At 42.5% G+C, this 22,385-nt stretch overlaps 2 protein-coding genes across 2 annotated transcripts; both read left to right on the top strand.

The window, feature by feature from the left end:
• Positions 1–977: 977 nt before the first annotated feature.
• LOC118965042 (salivary glue protein Sgs-3-like) lies at positions 978–3,468 on the top strand. The gene is made up of 3 exons (XM_036981781.1): positions 978–1,025; positions 2,397–3,302; positions 3,439–3,468. Exons 1-3 carry the CDS (start codon positions 978–980, stop codon positions 3,466–3,468), a joined length of 984 nt encoding a protein of 327 aa, XP_036837676.1.
• Positions 3,469–11,093: 7,625 nt separating this feature from the next.
• LOC110526500 (intestinal mucin-like protein) lies at positions 11,094–18,857 on the top strand. Its single transcript, XM_036980883.1, has 19 exons — positions 11,094–12,933; positions 13,044–13,249; positions 13,672–13,843; positions 13,964–14,211; positions 14,408–14,591; positions 14,751–14,952; positions 15,176–15,348; positions 15,447–15,516; positions 15,608–15,729; positions 15,941–15,972; positions 16,306–16,474; positions 16,638–16,742; positions 16,899–16,939; positions 17,136–17,258; positions 17,384–17,482; positions 17,562–17,690; positions 17,840–17,879; positions 18,080–18,203; positions 18,399–18,857. Exons 1-19 carry the CDS (start codon positions 11,745–11,747, stop codon positions 18,610–18,612), a joined length of 3,642 nt encoding a protein of 1,213 aa, XP_036836778.1. The 5' UTR covers positions 11,094–11,744; the 3' UTR covers positions 18,613–18,857.
• The last annotated feature ends 3,528 nt before the right edge of the window (positions 18,858–22,385 follow it).

The raw sequence follows: 22,385 nt of genomic DNA, 5'->3' as shown, positions 1-22,385 counted from the left end.
CCACAAAGCCACCTAAAGAAGTCACCACCGGCCCAACAACCACTTCCACCACTGTAATTGTTGAAACCTCTACCTCGACATCTCAGCCCATAACAACAGGTGAAGAAACAACAGGTCCAGTTGTCATAACTTCCACTCCCACTACTTTAACAACAACTACAAATGTACCCACAACATCTACACCTACCACAGGTGGAACAACAACAGTTGAAGAAACCACAACTGAGACAAGTCCATCTACATCCACAAAGCCACCTAAAGTAGTCACCACCGGCCCAACAACCACTTCCACCACTGTAATTGTTGAATCCTCTACCTCAACATCACAGCCCACAGCAACAGGTGAAGAAACAACAGGGCCAGTTGTCATAACTTCCACTCCCACTACTTTAACAACAACTACAAATGTACCCACAACATCTACACCTACCACAGGTGGAACTACAAGAATTGAAGAAACAACAACTGAGACGATTCCATATACATCTACAACGACACCTAAAGTAGAAACCACCGGCCCAACAACCACTTCCACCACTGTAAATGTTGAAACCTCTACCTCAACATCACAGCCCACAACAACAGGTGAAGAAACAACAGAGCCAGTTGTCATAACTTCGAATCCAACAACTTTAACAACAACTACAATTGTACCCACAACATCTACACCTACCACAGGTGGAACAACAACAGTTGAAGAAACCACAACTGAGACAAGTCCATTTCCCTCCACAATGCCACCTAAAGAAGTCACCGCCGGCCCAATAACCACTTCAACCACTGTAATTGTTGAAACCTCTACCTCAACATCACAGCCCACAACAACAGGTGAAGAAACAACAGGGCCAGTAGTGATAACATCCAATCCCACTACTTTAACAACAACTACAATTGTACCCACAACAACTACACCTACCACAGGTGGAACTACAAGAATTGAAGAAACAACAACTGAGACAAGTCCATATACATCTACAATGCCACCTAAAGTCGTCACCACCGGCCCAACAACCACTTCCACCACTGTAATTGTTGAAACCTCTACGTCAACATCTCAGCCCACAACAACAGGTGAAGAAACAACAGGGCCAGTTGTCATAACTTCGAATCCCACAACTTTAACAACAACTACAATTGTACCCACAACATCTACACCTACCACAGGTGGAACAACAACAATCGAAGAAACCACAACTGAGACAATTTCATCTACATCCACAAAGCCACCTAAAGAAGTCACCACCGGCCCAACAACCACTTCCACCACTGTAATTGTTGAAACCTCTACCTCGACATCTCAGCCCATAACAACAGGTGAAGAAACAACAGGTCCAGTTGTCATACCTTCCACTCCCACTATTTTAACAACAACTACAAATGTACCCACAACAACTACACCTACCACAGGTGGAACAACAACAGTTGAAGAAACCACAACTGAGACAAGTCCATTTCCCTCCACAATGCCCCCTAAAGAAGTCACCGCCGGCCCAACAACCACTTCCACCACTGTAATTGTTGAAACCTCTACCTCAACATCACAGCCCACAACAACAGGTGAAGAAACAACAGGGCCAGTTGTCATAACTTCCACTCCCACTATTTTAACAACAACTACACCTACCACAGGTGGAACAACAACCGTTGAAGAAACCACAACTGAGACAATTCAATCTACATCCACAAAGCCACCTAAAGAAGTCACCACCGGCCCAACAACCACTTCCACCACTGTAATTGTTGAAACCTCTACGTCAACATCTCAGCCCACAACAACAGGTGAAGAAACAACAGGGCCAGTTGTCATAACTTCGAATCCCACAACTTTAACAACAACTACAATTTCACCGACAACATCTACACCTACCACAGGTGGAACAACAACAGTTGAAGAAACCACAACTGAGACAAGTCCATCTACATCCACAAAGCCACCTAAAGTCGTCACCACCGGCCCAACAACAACTTCCACCACTGTAAATGTTGAAACCTCTACCTCAACATCTCAGCCCATAACAACAGGTGAAGAAACAACAGGTCCAGTAGTGATAACTTCAAATCCCACTACTTTAACAACAACTACAAATGTACCCACAACAACTACACCTACCACAGGTGGAACAACAACAGTTGAAGAAACCACAACTGAGACAAGTCCATTTCCCTCCACAATGCCACCTAAAGAAGTCACTGCCGGCCCAACAACCACTTCCACCACTGTAATTGTTGAATCCTCTACCTCAACATCACAGCCCACAGCAACAGGTGAAGAAACAACACGGCCAGTTGTCATAACTTCCACTCCCACTACTTTAACAACAACTACACCTACCACAGGTGGAACAACAACAGTTGAAGAAACCACAACTGAGACAATTTCATCTACATCCACAAAGCCACCTAAAGAAGTCACCACCGGCCCAACAACCACTTCCACCACTGTAATTGTTGAAACCTCTACCTCAACATCACAGCCCTTAACAACAGGTGAAGAAACAACAGGTCCAGTAGTGATAACATCCAATCCCACTACTTTAACAACAACTACAAATGTACCCAAAACAACTACACCTACCACAGGTGGAACAACAACAGTTGAAGAAACCACAACTGAGACAATTTCATCTACATCCACAAAGCCACCTAAAGTAGTCACCACCGGCCCAACAACCACTTCCACCACTGTAATTGTTGAAACCTCTACCTCAACATCACAGCCCACAGCAACAGGTGAGGAAACAACAGGGCCAGTTGTCATAACTACTTCTCCCACTACTTTAACAACAACTACACCTACCACAGGTGGAACAACAACCGTTGAAGAAACCACAACTGAGACAATTCAATCTACATCCACAAAGCCACCTAAAGAAGTCACCACCGGCCCAACAACCACTTCCACCACTGTAATTGTTGAAACCTCTACCTCGACATCTCAGCCCATAACAACAGGTGAAGAAACAACAGGTCCAGTAGTGATAACATCCAATCCCACTACTTTAACAACAACTACAATTGTACCCACAACAACTACACCTACAACAGGTGGAACTACAAGAATTGAAGAAACAACAACTGAGACAAGTCCATATACATCTACAATGCCACCTAAAGTCGTCACCACCGGCCCAACAACCACTTCCACCACTGTAATTGTTGAATCCTCTACCTCAACATCACAGCCCACAGCAACAGGTGAAGAAACAACAGGGCCAGTTGTCATAACTTCCACTCCCACTACTTTAACAACAACTACAAATGTACCCACAACATCTACACCTACCACAGGTGGAACTACAAGAGTTGAAGAAACAACAACTGAGATGATTCCATATACATCTACAACGACACCTAAAGTAGAAACCACCGGCCCAACAACAACTTCCACAACTGTAATTGTTGAAACCTCTACCTCGACATCTCAGACCATAACAACAGGTGAAGAAACAACAGGTCCAGTTGTCATAACTTCCACTCCCACTACTTTAACAACAACTACACCTACCACAGGTGGAACAACAACCGTTGAAGAAACCACAACTGAGACAATTCAATCTACATCCACAAAGCCACCTAAAGAAGTCACCACCGGCCCAACAACCACTTCCACCACTGTAATTGTTGAAACCTCTACCTCAACATCTCAGCCCATAACAACAGGTGAAGAAACAACAGGGCCAGTTGTCATAACTTCCACTCCCACTATTTTAACAACAACTACACCTACCACAGGTGGAACAACAACCGTTGAAGAAACCACAACTGAGACAATTCAATCTACATCCACAAAGCCACCTAAAGAAGTCACCACCGGCCCAACAACCACTTCCACCACTGTAATTGTTGAAACCTCTACCTCGACATCTCAGCCCATAACAACAGGTGAAGAAACAACAGGGCCAGTTGTCATAACCTCCACTCCCACTACTTTAACAACAACTACAAATGTACCCACAACATCTACACCTACCACAGGTGGAACTACAAGAGTTGAAGAAACAACAACTGAGACGATTCCATATACATCTACAACGACACCTAAAGTAGAAACCACCGGCCCAACAACAACTTCCACAACTGTAATTGTTGAAACCTCTACCTCGACATCTCAGCCCATAACAACAGGTGAAGAAACAACAGGTCCAGTTGTCATAACTTCCACTCCCACTACTTTAACAACAACTACAAATGTACCCACAACATCTACACCTACCACAGGTGGAACAACAACAGTTGAAGAAACCACAACTGAGACAAGTCCATCTACATCCACAAAGCCACCTAAAGTAGTCACCACCGGCCCAACAACCACTTCCACCACTGTAATTGTTGAATCCTCTACCTCAACATCACAGCCCACAGCAACAGGTGAAGAAACAACAGGGCCAGTTGTCATAACTTCCACTCCCACTACTTTAACAACAACTACAAATGTACCCACAACATCTACACCTACCACAGGTGGAACTACAAGAATTGAAGAAACAACAACTGAGACGATTCCATATACATCTACAACGACACCTAAAGTAGAAACCACCGGCCCAACAACCACTTCCACCACTGTAAATGTTGAAACCTCTACCTCAACATCACAGCCCACAACAACAGGTGAAGAAACAACAGAGCCAGTTGTCATAACTTCGAATCCCACAACTTTAACAACAACTACAATTGTACCCACAACAACTACACCTACCACAGGTGGAACAACAACAGTTGAAGAAACCACAACTGAGACAAGTCCATTTCCCTCCACAATGCCACCTAAAGAAGTCACCGCCGGCCCAATAACCACTTCAACCACTGTAATTGTTGAAACCTCTACCTCAACATCACAGCCCACAACAACAGGTGAAGAAACAACAGGGCCAGTTGTGATAACATCCAATCCCACTACTTTAACAACAACTACAATTGTACCCACAACAACTACACCTACCACAGGTGGAACTACAAGAATTGAAGAAACGACAACTGAGACAAGTCCATATACATCTACAATGCCACCTAAAGAAGTCACCACCGGCCCAACAACCACTTCCACCACTGTAATTGTTGAAACCTCTACGTCAACATCTCAGCCCACAACAACAGGTGAAGAAACAACAGGGCCAGTTGTCATAACTTCGAATCCCACAACTTTAACAACAACTACAATTGTACCCACAACAACTACACCTACCACAGGTGGAACAACAACAATCGAAGAAACCACAACTGAGACAATTTCATCTACATCCACAAAGCCACCTAAAGAAGTCACCACCGGCCCAACAACCACTTCCACCACTGTAATTGTTGAAACCTCTACCTCGACATCTCAGCCCATAACAACAGGTGAAGAAACAACAGGTCCAGTTGTCATACCTTCCACTCCCACTATTTTAACAACAACTACAAATGTACCCACAACAACTACACCTACCACAGGTGGAACAACAACAGTTGAAGAAACCACAACTGAGACAAGTCCATTTCCCTCCACAATGCCCCCTAAAGAAGTCACCGCCGGCCCAACAACCACTTCCACCACTGTAATTGTTGAAACCTCTACCTCAACATCACAGCCCACAACAACAGGTGAAGAAACAACAGGGCCAGTTGTCATAACTTCCACTCCCACTATTTTAACAACAACTACACCTACCACAGGTGGAACAACAACCGTTGAAGAAACCACAACTGAGACAATTCAATCTACATCCACAAAGCCACCTAAAGAAGTCACCACCGGCCCAACAACCACTTCCACCACTGTAATTGTTGAAACCTCTACGTCAACATCTCAGCCCACAACAACAGGTGAAGAAACAACAGGGCCAGTTGTCATAACTTCGAATCCCACAACTTTAACAACAACTACAATTTCACCGACAACATCTACACCTACCACAGGTGGAACAACAACAGTTGAAGAAACCACAACTGAGACAAGTCCATCTACATCCACAAAGCCACCTAAAGTCGTCACCACCGGCCCAACAACAACTTCCACCACTGTAAATGTTGAAACCTCTACCTCAACATCTCAGCCCATAACAACAGGTGAAGAAACAACAGGTCCAGTAGTGATAACTTCAAATCCCACTACTTTAACAACAACTACAAATGTACCCACAACAACTACACCTACCACAGGTGGAACAACAACAGTTGAAGAAACCACAACTGAGACAAGTCCATTTCCCTCCACAATGCCACCTAAAGAAGTCACTGCCGGCCCAATAACCACTTCAACCACTGTAATTGTTGAAACCTCTACCTCAACATCACAGCCCACAACAACAGGTGAAGAAACAACAGGGCCAGTTGTGATAACATCCAATCCCACTACTTTAACAACAACTACAATTGTACCCACAACAACTACACCTACCACAGGTGGAACTACAAGAATTGAAGAAACAACAACTGAGACAAGTCCATATACATCTACAATGCCACCTAAAGTCGTCACCACCGGCCCAACAACCACTTCCACCACTGTAATTGTTGAAACCTCTACGTCAACATCTCAGCCCACAACAACAGGTGAAGAAACAACAGGGCCAGTTGTCATAACTTCGAATCCCACAACTTTAACAACAACTACAATTTCACCCACAACAACTACACCTACCACAGGTGGAACAACAACAGTTGAAGAAGCAACAACTGAGACAAGTCCATCTACATCCACAAAGCCACCTAAAGTAGTCACCACTGGCCCAACAACCACTTCCACCACTGTAATTGTTGAATCCTCTACCTCAACATCACAGCCCACAGCAACAGGTGAAGAAACAACAGGGCCAGTTGTCATAACTTCCACTCCCACTACTTTAACAACAACTACAAATGTACCCACAACATCTACACCTACCACAGGTGGAACTACAAGAATTGAAGAAACAACAACTGAGACGATTCCATATACATCTACAATGACACCTAAAGTAGAAACCACCGGCCCAACAACCACTTCAACCACTGTAATTGTTGAAACCTCTACCTCAACATCACAGCCCATTACAACAGGTGAAGAAACAACAGGTCCAGTAGTGATAACATCCAATCCCACTACTTTAACAACAACTACAATTGTACCCACAACAACTACACCTACCACAGGTGGAACAACAACAGTTGAAGAAACCACAACTGAGACAAGTCCATTTCCCTCCACAATGCCACCTAAAGAAGTCACCGCCGGCCCAATAACCACTTCAACCACTGTAATTGTTGAAACCTCTACCTCAACATCACAGCCCACAACAACAGGTGAAGAAACAACAGGGCCAGTTGTGATAACATCCAATCCCACTACTTTAACAACAACTACAATTGTACCCACAACAACTACACCTACCACAGGTGGAACTACAAGAATTGAAGAAACGACAACTGAGACAAGTCCATATACATCTACAATGCCACCTAAAGAAGTCACCACCGGCCCAACAACCACTTCCACCACTGTAATTGTTGAAACCTCTACGTCAACATCTCAGCCCACAACAACAGGTGAAGAAACAACAGGGCCAGTTGTCATAACTTCGAATCCCACAACTTTAACAACAACTACAATTGTACCCACAACAACTACACCTACCACAGGTGGAACAACAACAATCGAAGAAACCACAACTGAGACAATTTCATCTACATCCACAAAGCCACCTAAAGAAGTCACCACCGGCCCAACAACCACTTCCACCACTGTAATTGTTGAAACCTCTACCTCGACATCTCAGCCCATAACAACAGGTGAAGAAACAACAGGTCCAGTTGTCATACCTTCCACTCCCACTATTTTAACAACAACTACAAATGTACCCACAACAACTACACCTACCACAGGTGGAACAACAACAGTTGAAGAAACCACAACTGAGACAAGTCCATTTCCCTCCACAATGCCCCCTAAAGAAGTCACCGCCGGCCCAACAACCACTTCCACCACTGTAATTGTTGAAACCTCTACCTCAACATCACAGCCCACAACAACAGGTGAAGAAACAACAGGGCCAGTTGTCATAACTTCCACTCCCACTATTTTAACAACAACTACACCTACCACAGGTGGAACAACAACCGTTGAAGAAACCACAACTGAGACAATTCAATCTACATCCACAAAGCCACCTAAAGAAGTCACCACCGGCCCAACAACCACTTCCACCACTGTAATTGTTGAAACCTCTACGTCAACATCTCAGCCCACAACAACAGGTGAAGAAACAACAGGGCCAGTTGTCATAACTTCGAATCCCACAACTTTAACAACAACTACAATTTCACCGACAACATCTACACCTACCACAGGTGGAACAACAACAGTTGAAGAAACCACAACTGAGACAAGTCCATCTACATCCACAAAGCCACCTAAAGTCGTCACCACCGGCCCAACAACAACTTCCACCACTGTAAATGTTGAAACCTCTACCTCAACATCTCAGCCCATAACAACAGGTGAAGAAACAACAGGTCCAGTAGTGATAACTTCAAATCCCACTACTTTAACAACAACTACAAATGTACCCACAACAACTACACCTACCACAGGTGGAACAACAACAGTTGAAGAAACCACAACTGAGACAAGTCCATTTCCCTCCACAATGCCACCTAAAGAAGTCACTGCCGGCCCAATAACCACTTCAACCACTGTAATTGTTGAAACCTCTACCTCAACATCACAGCCCACAACAACAGGTGAAGAAACAACAGGGCCAGTTGTGATAACATCCAATCCCACTACTTTAACAACAACTACAATTGTACCCACAACAACTACACCTACCACAGGTGGAACTACAAGAATTGAAGAAACAACAACTGAGACAAGTCCATATACATCTACAATGCCACCTAAAGTCGTCACCACCGGCCCAACAACCACTTCCACCACTGTAATTGTTGAAACCTCTACGTCAACATCTCAGCCCACAACAACAGGTGAAGAAACAACAGGGCCAGTTGTCATAACTTCGAATCCCACAACTTTAACAACAACTACAATTTCACCCACAACAACTACACCTACCACAGGTGGAACAACAACAGTTGAAGAAGCAACAACTGAGACAAGTCCATCTACATCCACAAAGCCACCTAAAGTAGTCACCACTGGCCCAACAACCACTTCCACCACTGTAATTGTTGAATCCTCTACCTCAACATCACAGCCCACAGCAACAGGTGAAGAAACAACAGGGCCAGTTGTCATAACTTCCACTCCCACTACTTTAACAACAACTACAAATGTACCCACAACATCTACACCTACCACAGGTGGAACTACAAGAATTGAAGAAACAACAACTGAGACGATTCCATATACATCTACAATGACACCTAAAGTAGAAACCACCGGCCCAACAACCACTTCAACCACTGTAATTGTTGAAACCTCTACCTCAACATCACAGCCCATTACAACAGGTGAAGAAACAACAGGTCCAGTAGTGATAACATCCAATCCCACTACTTTAACAACAACTACAATTGTACCCACAACAACTACACCTACCACAGGTGGAACAACAACAATCGAAGAAACCACAACTGAGACAATTTCATCTACATCCACAAAGCCACCTAAAGAAGTCACCACCGGCCCAACAACCACTTCAACCACTGTAATTGTTGAAACCTCTACCTCAACATCACAGCCCATTACAACAGGTGAAGAAACAACAGGTCCAGTAGTGATAACATCCAATCCCACTATTTTAACAACAACTACAAATGTACCCACAACAACTACACCTACCACAGGTGGAACAACAACAGTTGAAGAAACCCCAACTGAGACAATTTCATCTACATCCACAAAGCCACCTAAAGTAGTCACCACCGGCCCAACAACCACTTCAACCACTGTAATTGTTGAAACCTCTACCTCAACATCACAGCCCATTACAACAGGTGAAGAAACAACAGGTCCAGTAGTGATAACATCCAATCCCACTACTTTAACAACAACTACAATTGTACCCACAACAACTACACCTACCACAGGTGGAACAACAACAATCGAAGAAACCACAACTGAGACAATTTCATCTACATCCACAAAGCCACCTAAAGAAGTCACCACCGGCCCAACAACCACTTCAACCACTGTAATTGTTGAAACCTCTACCTCAACATCACAGCCCATTACAACAGGTGAAGAAACAACAGGTCCAGTAGCGACAACATCCAATCCCACTACTTTAACAACAACTACAATTGTACCCACAACAACTAGACCTACCACAGGTGGAACAACAACAATCGAAGAAACCACAACTGAGACAATTTCATCTACATCCACAAAGCCACCTAAAGAAGTCACCACCGGCCCAACAACCACTTCCACCACTGTAATTGTTGAAACCTCTACCTCGACATCTCAGCCCATAACAACAGGTGAAGAAACAACAGGTCCAGTTGTCATAACTTCCACTCCCACTATTTTAACAACAACTACAAATGTACCCACAACAACTACACCTACCACAGGTGGAACAACAACAGTTGAAGAAACCACAACTGAGACAAGTCCATTTCCCTCCACAATGCCCCCTAAAGAAGTCACCGCCGGCCCAACAACCACTTCCACCACTGTAATTGTTGAAACCTCTACCTCAACATCACAGCCCACAACAACAGGTGAAGAAACAACAGGGCCAGTTGTCATAACTTCCACTCCCACTATTTTAACAACAACTACACCTACCACAGGTGGAACAACAACCGTTGAAGAAACCACAACTGAGACAATTCAATCTACATCCACAAAGCCACCTAAAGAAGTCACCACCGGCCCAACAACCACTTCCACCACTGTAATTGTTGAAACCTCTACCTCGAAATCTCAGCCCATAACAACAGGTGAAGAAACAACAGGTCCAGTAGTGATAACATCCAATCCCACTACTTTAACAACAACTACAATTGTACCCACAACAACTACACCTACCACAGGTGGAACAACAACAGTTGAAGAAACCACAACTGAGACAAGTCCATCTACATCCACAAAGCCACCTAAAGTCGTCACCACCGGCCCAACAACCACTTCCACCACTGTAATTGTTGAAACCTCTACCTCAACATCACAGCCCACAGCAACAGGTGAAGAAACAACAGGGCCAGTTGTCATAACTTCGAATCCCACTACTTTAACAACAACTACAATTGTACCCACAACAACTACACCTACCACAGGTGGAATTACAAGAATTGAAGAAACAACAACTGAGACGATTCCATATACATCTACAACAACACCTAAGGTAGAAACCACCGGCCCAACAACAACTTCCACCACTGTAATTGTTGAAACCTCTACCTCAACATCACAGCCCACAGCAACAGGTGAAGAAACAACAGGGCCAGTTGTCATAACTTCCACTCCCACTTCTTTAACAACAACTACAAATGTACCCACAACAACTACACCTACCTCAGGTGGAACTACAACAGTTGAAGAAACCACAACTGAGACAATTTCATCTACATCCACAAAGCCACCTAAAGTAGTCACCACCGGCCCAACAACCACTTCAACCACTGTAATTGTTGAAACCTCTACCTCAACATCACAGCCCACAGCAACAGGTGAAGAAACAACAGGGCCAGTTGTCATAACTTCGAATCCCACTACTTTAACAACAACTACAATTGTACCCACAACAACTACACCTACCACAGGTGGAACTACAAGAATTGAAGAAACAACAACTGAGACAAGTCCATATACATCTACAATGCCACCTAAAGTCGTCACCACCGGCCCAACAACCACTTCCACCACTGTAATTGTTGAAACCTCTACGTCAACATTTCAGCCCACAACAACAGGTGAAGAAACAACAGGGCCAGTTGTCATAACTTCGAATCCCACAACTTTAACAACAACTACAATTTCACCCACAACATCTACACCTACCACAGGTGGAACAACAACAGTTGAAGAAACAACAACTGAGACAAGTCCATATACATCTACAATGCCACCTAAAGTCGTCACCACCGGCCCAACAACCACTTCCACCACTGTAATTGTTGAAACCTCTACCTCAACATCACAGCCCACAGCAACAGGTGAGGAAACAACAGGGCCAGTTGTCATAACTACTTCTCCCACTACTTTAACAACAACTACACCTACCACAGGTGGAACAACAACCGTTGAAGAAACCACAACTGAGACAATTATATCTACATCCACAAAGCCACCTAAAGAAGTCACCACCGGCCCAACAACCACTTCCACCACTGTAATTGTTGAAACCTCTACCTCAACATCACAGCCCACAGCAACAGGTGAAAAAACAACACGGCCAGTTGTCATAACTTCCACTCCCACTACTTTAACAACAACTACACCTACCACAGGTGGAACAACAACCGTTGAAGAAACCACAACTGAGACAATTATATCTACATCCACAAAGCCACCTAAAGAAGTCACCACCGGCCCAACAACCACTTCCACCACTGTAATTGTTGAAACCTCTACGTCAACATCTCAGCCCCTAACAACAGGTGAAGAAACAACAGGGCCAGTTGTCATTACTTCCAATCCTATGACTTCAACCACTACTACAAAGGCACCCACTACAACTACAGAGGTATTTAAACCTACCACAGGTGGAATTACAACAGTTGAAGAAACCACAACTGAGACTAGTCCATCTACATCCACAAAGCCACCTAAAGAAGTCACCACTGGCCCAATTACATCTTCTACAACTGCTGTCATTGTAACTTCAACTTCAACATCACAGCCTTCAACAACAATTACAGAAACAACAGAGCCAGTTGTCATCACAGGCACATTAGCAACAACAACAACTCCTTCAGCATCGCCACAAGTGATTATTAAACCTACATCACAGGCAGTCACCACCAGCCAGTGCATTTGCAATGTTAATGGGACACAGTATCTACCAGGTAACATGTTAAAAATGTCATTCACACAATCAAAATAAATGACATTTCACTAATCTTTTATGATCTTTGCAAAATGAAATGTTCATATATTTGCCTTTCTCAACAATCAGGGAACCTAGTGTATAATGTGACCGATGGTTCAGGGTGGTGCTTCACGGCTTACTGCAAAGCAACGTGCCAAGTTGAAGTGGAATCAAATCCATGTCCTTCCTCTACACCACCCACTGTATCACCCACAACATCAGAAGAGACCACGACCACACCACCAACAACCCAATCCTCCCCAGACTGCACTAGCACTGATCCACCAAGAAAGGTAATTTTTAACCTAAAAATCTGTTTTTTGGGGGGGTAAAATGGGTGAAATGGTATTTTAATGCTTGAGACATGGATTGTGTAAGTGCGCCATTCAGAGGTTGAATGGGCTAGACAAAAGATTGAAGTGTCGTTGAACTGAGTATTTTAGTAGGTGCCAGGCTCACTGGTTTGTGTCAGGAACCACAACACTGCTGAGTTTTCACACTAAACCGTTTCCTTTATGCACCAAGAATGGTCCACCAAAGGACATCCAGCCAATAAGACACAATAGTGGGATGCACTAGAGTCAACATGGGCCAGCATCCCTGTGGAAAGCTTTCGACACCTTGTAGAGTTCATTCCCCGACGTACACTTAGAGTATGTTAAACCCTCCTTGTGCATGTTTGAGTAATTGCTTTTCCTTATCAAATCAATGGCAGAATGGAGAATCTTGGCAGCTGAATAGCTGTACCACAGCAGTTTGCCAGGACGGCATTGTTGTCCAGCTACCAGTAAAATGCAATCCAGTGGAGCCACTACAGTGTGAGAATGGTCGTCCACCTGTCAAGGTCTATGATTCAACTGGATGCTGCTTTACATATGAATGTGAATGTAAGTGGCAACATACAACCCAACAATCTGAATTAAAATAATACATTATTGCTCATTTGTTTTCAATGTCCTCTGTCAATAGCTTTGATTATTATCAACTCATATTTTAACATGTTGCAGGTGTATGCAGTGGATGGGGTGGATCTCACTACATGACATTTGATGGAGTATATTACAATTTCCAGGAGAACTGCTCATACACCTTAGTGAAAGAAATCAACTTCAAATACAACCTTACCATTATTGTTGATAATCACTACTGTGGAAACGCCGACAGTGGATTCTGTCCTCAGTCCCTTATCATTCATTACAAATCCTATGAAGTGATTCTAACCCAGCAGAGATCTGGTGACACAACAGAAAATGTGGTAACTATTTAAAAATATATTTTTTTTAAATTAATATCCATCATTATTTAATGATGCTGCTGCTTTATCATGCTTTATTGAAATCCCATAAATGTAAATGAAAACCAAAAATGCGGTTAACATTGTCATGTTACTACTTTCAAGATAACACATGACTCAACCATCTAAATGTGTTTTCATTTCTACACAAATGCAGGTATATGTCAACAGTAAACGAATCTACCCAGCTTACAGAATGGGTGACATTGCTCTAACAAGTACTGGTGTGGAGGTCGTGCTGGAGATCACTGATCTTAAGGTTCAGGTGTCTTACAAGGGGTCATCATTTAGCATCAACCTTCCTTATTCCCTCTTCCAAAGCAGCACAGAGGGCCAGTGTGGTGAGTATTATTAAAGAGGGTCAATAAACATTTCACAGTTTCAAACCTTCAGTAGATGCTCCTATCTAGACCATCCTATAGAAATTGCATACAACAAGACAACTATGACTTGTCCTTGCTAACTAGGTTTTACCCTACTTAATATCCGTATTTTTCAAGGTACCTGTGACAATTCCCAGAAGAATGACTGCCAGTCACCTAATGGTCAGATACAGAGCTGCTCAGTCGCAGCTAGCCAGTGGCTGATTCCAAACCAGGACTGTCCAACTCCTCCAACAGCACCACCCTCTACCACCACGGCAACCCCAAGCACATCCCCTACCCCCTGCAAGACAGTCATTTGTGAAATCATGAACAGCAAGTAAGCAACATATCAAACTAAGTTTGAAAAAGGGAACAAGCACACAATAGGAATGCCTAAATGACAATTCACTTCCTAATGTGTTTTATCAATTGTAATGTTAATTTACTTGTAATTACACCTGTTTTATCATAATACAGGTACCGTTCCATTGGCATTTCTAGTTTAAGGTTGCACTCCATGCATCTCTTTAAATCACTCTCTATGATATTTTATTTCAAAGGGTCTTTGAGGAATGCCATAAAGCGGTTTCTCCTGATGCCTTCATTCAGGCCTGTAGATCAGATGTCTGCAACAATGCTATTTCTAGCTGCTCTAGTCTGGAGGCGTATGCATCTGAATGTGCAAATAAAGGGATCTGCATTGACTGGAGGAAGTCCACAGATGGAGAATGTGGTGAGCTATGAATCCAAGCTACTTTTGTCTTAGGCAGTGACTTAAAAACGTTTTTTTGATGGTGTTCAGCATAACTGTGATCCATTTTTGTCCTGCAGAGCATACATGCCCAAACACTAAGGTGTACATGCCATGTGGTCCAGCAGTTGAACCAACATGTAATACAAAGTAAGCTTTAGTCTGATTGGATGTTATATGAATTTCCTTAATTTGTAAATGAATTATCTCCTGCATAATCCCAAACCTCTTTTGTTTACAGATATAATGAGAAGTATTTGAACAACCAAACCCAAATGACCAATAAGACGAAAGAGGGTTGCTTCTGTCCATCTAAAACCGTCTTGTTCAGCACCTACTCTGATACTTGTGTGGTCTCCTGTGGTAAGAATGGGTTATGGGTCATTTTGCAGGTAGCTATCAATATGAAAATTCCTTTCTGTACTTTGAAACCTTAAATGAATCATAAATAATGGCTTACAGGCTTTATTTGTAATGGAACAGTTAACAAAATGTGTTGATGTTGAGGTGTGAAGAATGTGACGCCAACCATGTGAGACAAAACTTTTAAACACACCCTCTATTTATTTTTCAGGCTGCACTGGACCTGATGGCAACCCCAAAATGGTAAGAATTTCCTCCATCTAAATATTCTCCAGATATTCATTCTCACATAGACATATCATGAGATACATTTCACGTGAGTCAGGGAAACGTACATACTTGGATGGATACTTTTCATTGACATAGTATAGGTCTTGGCCTCTTTATTCCTTCCAATGAACTGACCAGAAGAAAACGTTTAATCTCTGAATAACTACCTCCAACCCATTTCTTCTCACCTAATGATGGTTCATATTAACTGTCATGGTTAAATCCAGTTCATTGCAGAACAAAAACATTTGAGTTACTCTTTTCTGTTTCTGTATTGACCTGACATTACCCTGTTTTTCCATTAAGCCTGGTGATACATGGGAAAGTGGTTGCCAGCAGTGCACCTGTGACATGGACTCCATGATTGTCCAGTGCCAGCCTATCACCTGCCCCACACCAGCCACACCCATCTGCAATGAGACTGGATACAGACTGGTGAACAAGGCAGAAGGCTGCTGCCAGAAATATACATGTGGTGAGTGATGGAGCAGACCCTTCAGTAAATCATTAGAAAGCCAACTCTTATTCATACAGTACTAGACCAAGATTATCTGATGTGTTCTGTAGGGTCATAGGGGTTATTTGACCCTCTATCGGCTTGTCTTTTAATCACTTCTCATTGGTTACCTCTGTAACAGAGTGCGATGCACTGCTTTGCCCCAAAGTCATGATGGACTGCCAACCAGGGTGGGAGGCAATTATAAGCACGTCCATCTCAAGTTGCTGTCCAGAGTATACCTGTGGTAAGGCCCCTTGATTTGCTTCATCAGTGGTTTAGTTAGTTCACTGACTTTGTAATTCCCAGGTATCACTAGTTTGAATTAAGTTTGTGTTAACTACTGTATGACATGAATCACTGGTATAACTGACTGATTTATTTTAAATGTGTGTCTGTTTAGTTCCTAAGGGTGTATGTGTCTACAATAACGTTGAGTACCAGGTAAGAATAAGTAATTTCAAATAAATTAATTGAAATTCAACAAGCTTCTGAAAGATTCACACACACATAGCTTATTTGCTGCCCTCATGATTGGTCACATTCTAGTATAGAACTGCTCCCTTTGCACTCTGACCCTCCTCTATTCAAACAGTCTGTTATAGTGGATGATAACTTTTGTCTCTCTCTTTCACTCCAGCCTGGTGCTGAAATTCCTAAAGGAACATGCGAGAATTGCACCTGCAGCTCGATCATGGATCCTAGCACCAAGCTCAACAACATTATGTGCACAAATATCTCCTGCGACACTACATGTTCACAGGTACAAAGATGATCAATTAATTTACATATTTATAAGAAACTTGCAGTAGCCTACTCTGGAAGCTGCTGCATGCTTATATAATAAGTGAACAATGATTCAATGATGGCTCTCCATCCTTGTCTTAGGGCTTCCAGTATCAGGCCATACCTGATCAGTGTTGTGGGAAGTGTGTACAAACAAGCTGTGTGGTTACTATGCCAGATAAGACCAAACACACTATTCAGGTGAGTACGACAAGCGTGTGTATGAGGATGCATAATCTGTCTGCATGATCTGAAACATCATCTTCTCCTTTTGCGATAGGTGAACGACACGTGGTCACCACCTGGTGACAAATGTGTGAAGTACACATGTGAGAAACCTGGTGGCCAATATTTACCAGTGGAGGTGAAGACTGTGTGCCCTGCTTTCAGCCCAGAGAACTGTGTCCCAGTGAGTTTCTGTCCTATCTCACCTCCATCGTGGGGACAATCAACACTGCAGTTACACTGTTTTCCATTCTCACTCAGAATGTTACTATCATTCCTAGTGCTCTTGGGTCATAACGATCTCATAATCATCTATCCTATTTTTCACCCCAGGGCACAGAAAAGACAGACGCAAATGGATGCTGCAAGACTTGTAAGTAACACGTCCAGCCAAAGCATTCCTAATAGCCACCTATCTACTGGTTAATACTAGCATGCTATGTCACCTAAACAAAATCAACAGGAAACATTGTGTGACTACATACTGGCCAAAAATGTATATGTTGGCTGTTTCTGCTTCATCTGTGTCATACCAAACAATAGCCTAACTCTTGATGCATCTTCCCTGACCAGGCACAGAACGCAGCAATGTCTGTGAGATGAAGTACACCACCACTAGCATTGTCATCAGTGGCTGTGCGACCGCTGAGCCTGTGGAGATCAATTCCTGCTCAGGAAACTGTGGAACCTCTTCTATGTAAGTACTACAGATGCTGAATGCAGCACTAGTCAATGTCATGCAGGCCCCAGTTAGTGATAATCTATTCACTATCTAGTGTGCCCTTTATGAACTAGGAGACAATTTGACTTATTTAATGCTCCTGTGCTCATCTTGTCAAGACAGGCCAGGGAATTCAATCCCTCTTTTCAACTTGTTTTTGTGAATGTGCAGGTACTCAGCAGAGGCGAACACCATGATGCACTATTGCTCCTGCTGCCAAGAGGCGACCACTAGCCAGAAAGAGGTGGAGCTGATGTGCCCTGATGGGTCAAAGGTCAAGCACTCCTACATCCACGTTGAGTCGTGCGGATGCCATGTCACAGACTGTGATGCAGGCACAACCACCGCCACGGGGACAACGAGACAGCGCAGGAGGAGGCGCTAAACGTCTAGGGAGACAACATGCACACTGACATCGCAATTGTCATCATGACATCGAATGTTTTAGTCCAAATTTGTTTTCTTGTTACGTTTTAATTAAATCTGTCATGCCAGTGTATTTCTACAATCGGCAACACTTAGTGTTATGTTCTTATACCTTCATTGTGGAATTAATGTATTTTCTATGATAAATGTAGTGGAGAATCTCTTTTCTCATTTGTAGTGATTAATAAACAACAGCAACTTCAACATGTGCTTCTGCATGTTCCTTTTGCTCTTTGAGCAATTCTCAAATGGGGCTGGAGAAATGTAACCACTCTCAAATTCACAAACAGAGCTATGGATGTAAGGACCTACCATCCATGAGCTCAACATGATAATTTAAGGGACAGATTCAATCAGATCACTTTTTTGCCCACTATATGCATGTTTTAAAGGCAATGTTCCAGCGATTGCAGAGACCACATTAACAGTAAATGCAGCATATGTTTTGCTCAATCGAAAATTACCTTGATATATTAATTTCTCTGTAACACAGATCTTCCACAGTACGGATTGAATCTAGTCCTTAATCATGTTGAGTCTATACAGTGTTTATTTACAATTACATCATTTACAAACAAAGAAGTCAAACAAGCTTATATTTGGGATTCTGATGGGGTAGGACAGTTGAACTAAGCTCATGAGTCATTTTTAAGTTATATTCTTCAAAACTCAATGGGTATATTTCAATCAAGTCCAAAAATGGCATGGCAAACAAACCAGTAGGTTGAGAAATACACTTTAAGAGCAAACAAAACGCAGATAAAACATTTATTTCCATAATTTGTCTTGATTTGAATAAAGGAAAAATCTCAAATTTTAAATATAATTTAATGCCCATTCAAGCCAGATAACCAATTAAACCGCTGGAGCACGTAGCCTTGCCATTCCATTGTGACAGAATCAGAACAACCTTATTACTGCCACTTTTAATGAGTTTGGTACACATCCGGTGGATAGAGAGCCGTTTATTATGTTCAACCTAGGAGGGCCAAGCACCAGAAGCAGCTAATTCAGTAGTTTAGTAAACAGCGTGAAGGTTTAGAGGCCATGATTATTTTCCTCATTGTGTCAAGAGATATAGTACTAAAATGCTTGAGTGTCTCCCTTGATCCTAGGTCCTGGCAGAGTTGTGCAGACTCAGGACAACTGAGCATTGGAGCAATACGCATATTTAAAGAGGAGTCCGTCATTTGCTTTCTAATGATCATGATCTTTTCCTCAAATAAGTTAATGAATTTATCACTGCTGAAGTGAAAGCCATCCTATCTTGGGGAACTGCTTTTTAGTTTGCTTTGCGACAGTATAAACATTTTTTTTTTATTGTTCTTATTTTCCTCAATTAAGTTGGAAAAATAGGATGATCGAGCAGCAATAAGGGCTCTTCGATACTGCGCGGTACTGTCTTTACAAGCTAGTCGGAAGACTTCCAGTTTGGTGTGGCGCCAATTCCATTCCAATTTTCTGGAAGCTTGCTTCAGAGCTTGGCTATTTTCTGTATACCAGGGAGCTAGTTTCTTATGACAAATGTTTTTTGTTTTTAGGGGTGCGACTGCATCTAGGGTATTGCGCAAGGTTAAATTGAGTATCTCAGTTAGGTGGTTAACTGATTTTTGTACTCTGATGTCCTTGGGTAGGCGGAGGGAGTCTGGAAGGGCATCTAGGAATCTTTGGGCTGTCCGAGAATTTATAGCACGACTTTTGATGATCCTTGGTTGGGGTCAGAGCTGTCATGATGTTGGCCTCTTTGGGTATAGCAATCCCCATCCCCCTCTCCCTGCCTCCCCCTTGCCTCCTTCAACTAGGTCACTGTGGTCAGAGAGACATCGTAAATTCCTGAGGATCTCCTCATGGACACACAGTATAGAGAGAGTACATTTTCATAGAGAACAAAGCAATTCATTCCACCTCAAAGAACTTGAGGTACGAACAAATTTCATGTTCCGGAGAAAGTATAAAAGATCGGTGAAGAATCCAGCTATGAACTGGTCCGTTTGTCACAACTTGGTGAAGCTCATAGGAGACGGTGTGGCCACATTACCATAACGCTGTTTATATAAAAGCCTTAGATATGAGGTTTACATCTAATTGTTGCATAAGATGAATGAGTGAGTATGATACTGTTTGTATAATTGTGTAATATGATCTTGGACTATTTAATGAAGAAAAATACAATTCCCTTTTGATTTGAACTAAATCAGAGGACTGCCCCTGAGCCCAGTTAGGGTCAGACATCCTGGGACAGCCCTTTTCGGCCCTTCCGAATTAAACCCCCACTCGGGTATTCGATCAGCAGACCGACTTTACCTCAATTACGAGATGGCTAAAGGTTGCAGACCATGTTTCTCTCAATCACGGGAGTACAAAGTTTGTAGACCATTGCTGTATCTTTTAACCATACCACGTGGTTAAACTCTTAGACTATCGATACCGACAGAATAAGAACAAGTCTTTGATATTAATTACTAGTCTGCAGCTATGAACTCGGTATCATTGACAGTGAAGAACGACAACCGCCGAAACATCCATACTATAACGAATATATATTGATTGCAATTGTTCCCGAATGAGTGAGCATTCATGTTTAAAGAATAAGCATTTCAATTGTTATAATTATTAACTCTGTAGCGACTTCTTAGTCGACCCCCACTACCCCTTTTGTCTAACAAGCTGCCATGCCGGTTTAGCCCACTAGGGTACATTCTCCTATCATTTCATGAAACCACATTTACCTTGTTTGTTTGTTTGTTTATGTATTTCTGTGAATTACTTAGTTAGTAATAAATAAATGATTTAAGACAATTGATGTATGGATGACTCATAGTGAAGACTGGGTTTGTGCAGATAACCATCAATTTACGACATTTGGAATGAGACTAACGTGAGGTAAAGTAAATAATTAATTAATCAGAAGACTATGGATCAGATATGAACATATTTGAAAGGTTATATTAGGAAATTATAACCTTGTAATCTGAATATTAGTCCTTGGTGCCCCGACTTCCTAGTTAATTAGTTACATGATTAAGGACAACAAAGTCAAAGTATTGGAGTGGCCTTCACAAAGCCCTGACCTCAATCGCATTGTAAATTTGTGGGCAGAACTAAAAAAGCGTGTGTGAGCAGGGAGGCCATCAAACCTGACTCAGTTACACCAGCTCTGTCAAGAGGAATGGGCAAAAATTCACCCAACTTATTGTGGGAAGCTTGTGGAAGACTATCCAAAACATTTGACCCAAGTTAAACAATTTAAAGACAAATCTAAAAAATACTAATTGTGTGTATTTGAACTTCTGATCCACTGGGAATGTGATGAAAGAAATAAAAGCTGAAATAAATCATTCCCTCTACTATTATTCTGACATTTCACATTATAATGTGGTGATCCTAACTGACCTAAGACAGAGACATTTTACTTGGTTTGAATGTCAGGAATTGTGAAAAACTGAGTTTAAATGTATTTGGCTAAGGCGTATGTAAACTTCAGACTTCAACTATATATACTTTGCCCAAGTTAACCCCGCTATGTACCCTGGCAAATGTCTTCTCCAACAAGTCAACTTTTTCTTTATCAGTTACGGATGTTTGTTTTTTTTACCCACAGCCAAAACTGGAATTCAAGTGGACATGCTTCTTCCAGTCATCTTCTTCAACATAGTCCATACATCCCCCAGCCCAGTACCCCTGCCTACTGTAGAGCAGAACAGTCTCCATGTATTTCTCTAGACAGACTTA

This window comes from Oncorhynchus mykiss, chromosome 6, assembly GCF_013265735.2.
Source record: "Oncorhynchus mykiss isolate Arlee chromosome 6, USDA_OmykA_1.1, whole genome shotgun sequence".
Classification (NCBI taxonomy): domain Eukaryota; kingdom Metazoa; phylum Chordata; class Actinopteri; order Salmoniformes; family Salmonidae; genus Oncorhynchus; species Oncorhynchus mykiss.
This window is presented reverse-complemented; position numbering and strand designations above follow the sequence as displayed.

Excerpts from the sequence above, each read along its gene's own strand:
- LOC118965042 (XM_036981781.1), top strand. The coding sequence starts at position 978 with ATGCCACCTAAAGTCGTCACCACCGGCCCAACAACCACTTCCACCACT. Across the intron at positions 1,026-2,396 it reads CAACAACCACTTCCACCACT|CCACCTAAAGAAGTCACCAC; the intron begins GTAATTGTTGAA and ends ACATCCACAAAG. Across the intron at positions 3,303-3,438 it reads CCACAGGTGGAACTACAAGA|GTGAAGAAACAACAGGTCCA; the intron begins GTTGAAGAAACA and ends CCATAACAACAG.
- LOC110526500 (XM_036980883.1), top strand. The coding sequence starts at position 11,745 with ATGCCACCTAAAGTCGTCACCACCGGCCCAACAACCACTTCCACCACT. Across the intron at positions 14,212-14,407 it reads GTGACACAACAGAAAATGTG|GTATATGTCAACAGTAAACG; the intron begins GTAACTATTTAA and ends ACACAAATGCAG. Across the intron at positions 16,475-16,637 it reads CTGCCAGAAATATACATGTG|AGTGCGATGCACTGCTTTGC; the intron begins GTGAGTGATGGA and ends CCTCTGTAACAG.